Raw genomic sequence first — 7800 nt, 5'->3', positions numbered from 1 at the left:
AAATAAAGATAAAAGGTTTTGTTACGAAAGCAGCGGTATATAAGTGTAAACGGAGAATTACAGTATATGACTTCGTTTAATAAACTCTTGTTGATCCCAAAATACTTAAAATATTGAAAAATATCTCAAGATAAAAGTTGGTGTAGAGTTTATAATATTTAAATCATTATATATTCATTATTACATTAAAAAGACATTAAAGACATTCATTACATTCGATTCATGTATTATATTCTGATATATTCCACATTCCTCCAGTCTGTACTTAATGTTCAAAGGTAACGTAATAAAAATCAGAAAAGCTTTTTTCCTTCACCCAATCAGAGACGAGTACACTGCTATAGTAATAAAGAGCTGGAATATTAAAAGGAGTTAATTTTCCATTAATAGAGGGAAGATTTAATCACCTGGCTGAGTTCAGGCTGAACCTTCCACATTTGGGCCATCAATTTTGTCCATGGTCTCCTTCACCCACTTAAAGCTGGGGTCCGTACACACACGATACCCCCTCCTGGTGGTAAAACTGCAGTGAAGAAAAGATCACTGTCAGTGTTTTAGGCTAATAGAGCTGATAGATAATCATACAAAATGTATCTGATACCATAAAAAGGTCAGTAAAAGTTTGTAATGTTAAAGTTTAAAGCAGTAGATCAAAGTGACAAGAACAATAGTCAACAAAGAACAGCAGCTTAAAACAGTTATTTTAAATATAGTTCGTCTTATTCCAATATTAATAAATGAATAAGGGACGGGGTTGAGAACTTACACCACTCCAGCTCTTGGACAGTTGTTGCTCGTTTCTTCGTACTTACTAATAACAGCTACAGGGATTGGTCTGGTATAGAAACTGAAACAGCATTTCTCTGGTGCATCTTCATCTGTGTGAGAAAATAATAAGAGGAATAATAAAATGGAGAAGGATGTAGTGAAGAGTGAAGAGGTGATGTAGTGAAGTGAGCTGTAGATGACAGTGTTAGTGAGTGTAATGATGCTACAGCAGGTGAGATCATCTCTAACTCTACTCTTCTTGTTAATACTGTGAATAAAGCTGCAGCGTTACAGTCTGTTAGTTCATCCACACTCTGCAACAGCTTTGTCCCTCAAGCAATCAGGTTTTTAAATTCACAAGGGCTGAACTAACCCCGCCCCCCACCAACACCCCTCTTTTGATGCTCTACTTGCACTATCTGGAACATTGCTGCTAATACTGTGTTTACACTGTTTTACTACTTCAGTAACTGCTGTGTTTATGTATGTTATCTGACTGTGCAAACTCGCAGATCACAGCATGTTAAATACCTCTGCACCTTATTCCACTACTATGAGTGCTGTGCCGGTGCTACACTGTCCTGTCTGTTTACTGTGTCTAATGTCTGTTTAATTTATCGTATTTATTGTATTGTTTCTAGCTTAATTTTTTTGTTTGCACACTTATGTCTGCACGTTTGCACTTTGTACTTTGTTCCTTGTTGCACCGTGTTGTTCCTGGAGGAACGTAATTTCACTCCACTGTGTACTTGTACATAGATGGAATGACAATAAAAGCCTCTTGACTTGACTTGACTTGACCTGGCATGGTTTCATGTGATTTCTTAACAATGTGCCTGCAAATAAAACACCAATTTCAATAAAATAATAAATACATTGAGCTATAGATGGTCTTTAAAGCCCGGGTGAGGAGCTGTTTTCAATCTAGAATGATCTGGACCATCTTGAAATGCTATTAGAAGGATGTGTGGCTGAGAGTGAAATACATCCAGTTATCAAACCACAAACAAATGTAGCTCAGAGAGGAAATTCTCAGTAACCTCAGTGGTGTTAATTACCTTGTCCTGTGTTAAACCGGACTGGACACATATAAGCCCAGTCGAGCTTAGAGCAGAATTAACCACTTGTGAGTCAAGCATGTTTATCAGTGGAAAAATTAAATTTAACCCAAATTAGACCAATATTCAATAATTCTGTTAATGAATGAAAGATGTTTAAATAAGGAGTTTAATTTCCATCACTGATCTCTTGGGGCCTAATGTGATCTCATAATGAGAATGTCTGGGGAGAACCATGAGAAATTTTGGGCTTAATATTGGTGGGAGTGTAGATTTATTAGGGTGGGTTCCAAATGAGTGCAAAATTTCTAAAATAGTCCAATGACCCCATGGAGGCGGAGCTCACAAGAGGGGGAGAGAATGTAGTCAACATTGTCCGACAGTCTGTCATTAGCTCATTGAAGTAATGTAAATTAGCTGAAAAGTCCCCCAGAAAACTCAAGTCAAGCATGTAGACGTAAGCAGTGCATGTGGAGAACACAATGCGTTTGTTTTTAATATTAGCTCTGACAAGAGAAACAGTTCAGTTCGCTATCGATACCTAGCTTACTTTGCTTGTGTTGTTGACACAAAAGCCCACAGTAGATTATCTACAGATGTTCAAATTGTTAACAATGTGGTGAAAATCAGGGTTAGTTTTAAGTTTGGGTTTAAGGTTAGAGTGACCGTTAGGGCCAGATTTAGATCCAGGGGAAATTCAGGTGAATTTAACAGATGTTTATTAAGTTAAAAGTAAGTTAACTAAGTACAAACAGTCTAAAGTGCACCATCCAAATAAACTGCTAGCTTTAGACCTGCTAACCCAGCTGAGTAGCTACCATGTAGTACTATTGAGTAAACATAATAAACTGGCTTTTTCAGAAGTAAAATTCCCAAATAGTGCTGTGTTCAGTGATGATGCTAATTAACACTGATCTCAGATCATGATGTAAAAATGTAATGATGAAGTAGTTCTGTCATTGCAGCTTTTGTTCCAATATCACTTCTTATTTTCATGGTAACCACCTGAGAAATGTTAAAATATTGACACTCAATCTTCGTGTGATTGATAGCAGAATTGGGAACAGCAGAAATTTTGATTTGAAATGTTCATATTGTAGATGTACAAAGCATTTAAATTTGAAATATGATTTTAAGCTACTGTGTGAAAACACAAAGCAAAAGTGCAATGTTTTTAACATTTTATTACTTTTTTACAGAAAAAAGTGACAAGACTTTCACATAATAATTAAGAAAATCGATTACATTTACATTTTACAGACTCCAAATCATTAAATAGAAGCTGCAAATGTAGAAATGTTAGACGTGTCCAGAATAATGAACATCCATGAACATGATGAATGTAGATTCTAAAGTGACTGAGAAGTCTGTAGAACATCAAGAATCAAATTCTTACAAAATGAATATGTACAGAATCTTATTACATTTGTGCAGGCACCGATTACAGACTTCAGTACAAATATCTGTAAATGCTCTGTGTATATTTAAAGTGTGAAAGGAAATCATTCTGATGTAAAATATACTTTAAATAGACATTAAAGACACTCATTACATTCAATTTGCTTATTATATTCTGATATATTCCACATTCCTCCAGTCTGTACTTAATGTTCAAAGGTAACTTAATAAAAAACAGAACAGCCAAACCAGAGAAGAGTACACTGCTGTAGTAATAAAGAGCTGGAATATTAAAAGGAGTTGATTATCCCTTAAATAGAGGGAAGATTTAACTTAGCCGAGTTCAGGTTGAACCTTCCACAATTTGGCGATCAATATCGTCCATGATCTCCTTCACCCAATTAAAGCTGGGGTCCACACACACACGATACCCCCTCCTGGTGGTAAAACTGCAGTGAAGAAAAGATCAGCATCAGTGTTTTCGTTTAATAGAGCTGATAGATAATCATATAAAGATGTCTTTGATACAATAAAAAGGACAGTAAAAGTTTGTAATGTTAAAGTTTGCAGTGGGTCAATAGAGAAAAGAGGCTTAAAGTAACTATATTAAATACAGTTTGTCTTATTCTAATATTAATAAAGGACGGGGCTGAAAACTTACACCACTCCAACTTTTGGACAGTTGGGGTCAGATTCTTCGTACTCCCTAATGAAAGCTACAGGGATTGGTCTGGGATAGAAACTGAAACAGCATTCCTTTGGTGCTTTTCCATCTGTGTGAGAAAATAATATGAAGAATAATAAAATGAAGGATGTAGTAAAGTGTAGTGATGTAGTGAAGTGAGCTGTAGATGACAGTGTTAGTGAGTGTAATGATGCTACAGCAGGTGAGATCATCTCTAACTTTACTCTTCTTGTTAATGCTGTGAATAAAGCTGCAGTGTTACAGTCTGTTAGTTCATCCACACACTACATAATAAACATGTGCCATATATTTATAATCTGATCATGAACAGCAAAGTAAACACCAGTTAAACATGTAATAGTTTCAGTTCTAAAAAACAGACAGAGATAACACTGTGTGCTATGACAGAGCCAGAAACTCGAGCATCAGCTTCAACTTACTCTGTCCCACTGCACAGGACTGAAGGTAGAGGATGACCAGCAGACCCAGGAGGAGAGAACGAGGACGGACGATCATGGCTGCAGTTTCAGCTCCAGGAGGTGATGATCAGTCTAAGCAGAGCTGTAAATGAGAAAATATCCTCCTGCTTGTGGTTTTATGTGTAAGTAAGAGGTGGGATGGTGTTGGGCAAAGTTACAAGGTGCATTCCACAGAAAAAACCAACTGCAGTTCTCCCCTAAAGTAAACAAACTGGTCCACATTAAGTCATTAGAAAAGATCTAATCAGTTATAAACATGTCCTGCAGTGTGTGAGCTGGTCAGAACCTGTTTAAAAGTGTAACTTTGATCTTAGTGGCGCTGGATTGTAGTATAACTCCTAGATCAGGGGTGCCAAAACTTTGGTGAGATCGCTTTTGAGATCTACTTTTTCCAGTGGACAGGTCATCATGATCTACCTTTGAAAAAAGGAAAGAAAACGCTGTCTTCATCCTTAAAACCTTTGAAACTTGTTTAATGCATTTTAGTTGCCTATATTAATATTCATCATTACAGAGCAAACAACTGAAAAATCACACTAACCTTATTTGCACTGAAGGGTGTCAGCCAGGTTTGTGTAGTCTGGACAAACATTTACTTTGAGTCAAAAGTGCAATGTTTTTAACATTTTATTACTTTAGCACAGAAAAAAGCGACAAGACAAAAACTTTCACATAGTAATTAAGAAAATATATTAAATTTTACATTTTACAGACTCCAAATCATTAAATAGAAGCTGCAAATGTAGAAAAGTTAGACGTGTCCAGAATGATGAACATTGATGAACATGATGAATGTAGATTCTAAAGTGACTGAAAGTCTGTAGAACATCAAGAATGAAATTCTAATAGAATGGACATCATAAATGCTGCATCTTTAAAAATGATATTCAAATCTTAAGGTAAATAAATTGATATATATTAATCTAAATAGAGAATTACAGTGTATGACTTCATTTAATAAACTCCTGTTGATCCGAAAATATTTAAAATACTGAAAAATATCTAATGATAAAACTTGCTGTATAGTTTAAAATATTTAAATCATTATATATACCTTATTACATTTGTGCAGCCACAGATTACAGATGTCAATACAATGATCTGTTAATGTTTTCTGTATATTTAAAAGTGTGAAAGGAAAGAAATCATTCTGATGTACAATGTACTCTGAAAAAGTCATTAAAGATGTTGAATACATTTGATTCATTCAATTCTTTCGCCCAATCAGAGACGAGTACACTGCTGTAGTAATAAAGAGCTGGAGTATTAAAAGGAGTTGATTTCCCATTAATAGAGGGAAGATTTAACCACCCAGCTGAGTTCAGATTGAACCTTCCACAATTTGACGATCGATATCGTCCATGATCTTCTTCACCCACTTAAAGCGGGGGTCCACACACACATGATACCCCCTCCTGGTGGTAAAACTGCAGTGAGGAAAAGATCAGCATCACTGTTTTAGTTCAATAGAACTAATAAATAATTATATAAAATGTATCTGATACAATAAAAAGGTCTGTGAAAGTTTGTAATGTTAAAGTTTGCAGTGAATCAACAGAGAACAGCAGCTTAAAGTAACTATATTAAATATAGTTCGTCTTATTCCAATATTAATAAAGGAATAAAGGATGGGGGTGAGAGCTTACATCACTCCAGCTCTTGTACAGTTGGGTTTCGTTTCTTCATACTTAGTAATGAGAGATGCAGGGATTTGTCTGGTATAGAAACTGAAACAGCATTTCTCTGGTGTTTTTACATCTGTGTGAGAAAATAATATCATAAATAATAAAAATGAAGAAGGATGTAGTAAAGAGTGAAGAGGTGATGTAGTGAAGTGATCTGTAGATGACAGTGTTAGTGAGTGTAATGATGCTACAGCAGGTGAGATCATCTCTAACTTTACTCTTCTTATTACTACTGTGAATAAAGCTGCAGTGTTAGTCTGTTAGTTTATCCACACACTACATAATAAACATGTGCCATATATTTATAATCTGATCATGTAGGAACAGCAAATTAAACACCAGTTAAACATGTAATAGTTTCAGTCATAATCAACAGACAGAGATAACACTGTGTGCTATGACAGAGCCAGAAACTCAGCATGAACTTCAACTTACGTTGTCCCTCTGCACAGGACTGAAGGTAGAGGATGACCAGCAGACCCAGGAGGAGAGAACGAGGATGGACGATCATGACTGCAGCTTCAGCTCCAGGAGATGATGATCAGTCTGAGCAGAGCTGTAAATGAGATAAAATATCATCCTGCTTGTGGTTTTATATGTAAGTAAGAGGTGGGATGGTGTTGGGTGAAGTTACAAGGTGGATTCCACAGGAAACCCAACTACAGTTCCTAAATAAAACATGCTGATACACAAGTCATTAGAAAAAATGACCTAATCAGTTCTAAATATGTCCTGCAGTGTGTGAGCTGGTCATATCCTGCTCTCTGCCTGAATTAATGCTGTTTAAAAGTGTAACTTTGATCTTAATGGTGTTGGATTGTGGTTATATGTACAGGGTGATTCAAAAAGATTCATCCAATTTCAAAATGATTTATTTTACTTGTAAATCATTACAGATCAATGCAGAATTGTAATGTAAATGGTTTAAATGAGCATAAAGTTTATTATGTAATTGTACAAGGTCTCAGTATGAACCTCCTCCAGCTGTACAGACAACACCAACACCATAGTCAAATTCACCCCATACTGGATTGAGCATGTCGGGTGTCGCTGCACTCACGGCTCTTTCAGTGCAATTTCGGAGATCATCCAGTGTTGTGGAACCAACGACGAACGCTCTGAGCTGTTGGAGGTTCACTGCCCACGAAAATCACGCTGCACAGTTATGACGGATTCACTCTTATTGAAGTGGAGAACGTAGAGTGCTTTCTGCTAAGGGGTCTCCATCTCCTCTCAGACTGAAGGGAGCCATCTTCCACTGACCATCAGAAACTCTATGACCCCACCCTTTCAATTGGATTGTGATTGGTTCCTAGAAGCCTCACAGTTGTAAAAATCTGGCACTTTGAAATTGGATGAATCTTTTTGAATCACCCTGCATAACTCCTAGATCAGGGGTGTCCATACTTATGTGGCCTGAGATCTACTTTTTCCAGTCCTTTTTTAAAAGCATTAAAACTTTTTAAATGCACTTCAGTGGACTATATTAATACTCAGCATTACAGGGCAAACAGCTGAAAAATCACACTAACATTATTCTGATAACAGCAACAACAGCATCACCAACATTTATTTGTATAGTGCTTTTTACAACCAGTGTTGTCTCAAAGCTTTACAGAAAAGCAGTTTATAGAAGGAAAAAAGTTTATGGAAGGGTTATCAAAAGAATTAAAAGAAAATAAAAATAAATAAAAAAGGAGTCCATGTATAGATGTAAGGAACTAAAT

The 7800-nt window shown here is 36.1% G+C and overlaps 2 protein-coding genes and 1 long non-coding RNA gene across 3 annotated transcripts; all 3 read right to left on the bottom strand.

The window, feature by feature from the left end:
• Nucleotides 1–213: 213 nt before the first annotated feature.
• On the bottom strand, nucleotides 214–1857 carry LOC118800299 (C-C motif chemokine 4 homolog). The gene is made up of 3 exons (XM_036560506.1): nucleotides 1827–1857; nucleotides 767–878; nucleotides 214–523 (listed from the first exon to the last, which is right to left on the bottom strand). Exons 1-3 carry the CDS (start codon nucleotides 1855–1857, stop codon nucleotides 418–420), a joined length of 249 nt encoding a protein of 82 aa, XP_036416399.1. The 3' UTR covers nucleotides 214–417.
• A 1389-nt stretch (nucleotides 1858–3246) lies between these two features.
• On the bottom strand, nucleotides 3247–4524 carry LOC118800300 (C-C motif chemokine 4 homolog). Its single transcript, XM_036560508.1, has 3 exons — nucleotides 4350–4524; nucleotides 3886–3997; nucleotides 3247–3673 (listed from the first exon to the last, which is right to left on the bottom strand). Exons 1-3 carry the CDS (start codon nucleotides 4423–4425, stop codon nucleotides 3568–3570), a joined length of 294 nt encoding a protein of 97 aa, XP_036416401.1. The 5' UTR covers nucleotides 4426–4524; the 3' UTR covers nucleotides 3247–3567.
• Nucleotides 4525–5363: 839 nt separating this feature from the next.
• LOC118800302 lies at nucleotides 5364–6625 on the bottom strand. The gene is made up of 3 exons (XR_005006220.1): nucleotides 6509–6625; nucleotides 6035–6146; nucleotides 5364–5815 (listed from the first exon to the last, which is right to left on the bottom strand). It is a non-coding gene; the product is annotated as an uncharacterized LOC118800302 (long non-coding RNA).
• Nucleotides 6626–7800: the final 1175 nt, after the last annotated feature.

Source organism: Colossoma macropomum, unplaced genomic scaffold (assembly GCF_904425465.1).
Source record: "Colossoma macropomum unplaced genomic scaffold, Colossoma_macropomum, whole genome shotgun sequence".
Lineage (NCBI taxonomy): Eukaryota > Metazoa > Chordata > Actinopteri > Characiformes > Serrasalmidae > Colossoma > Colossoma macropomum.
This window is presented reverse-complemented; position numbering and strand designations above follow the sequence as displayed.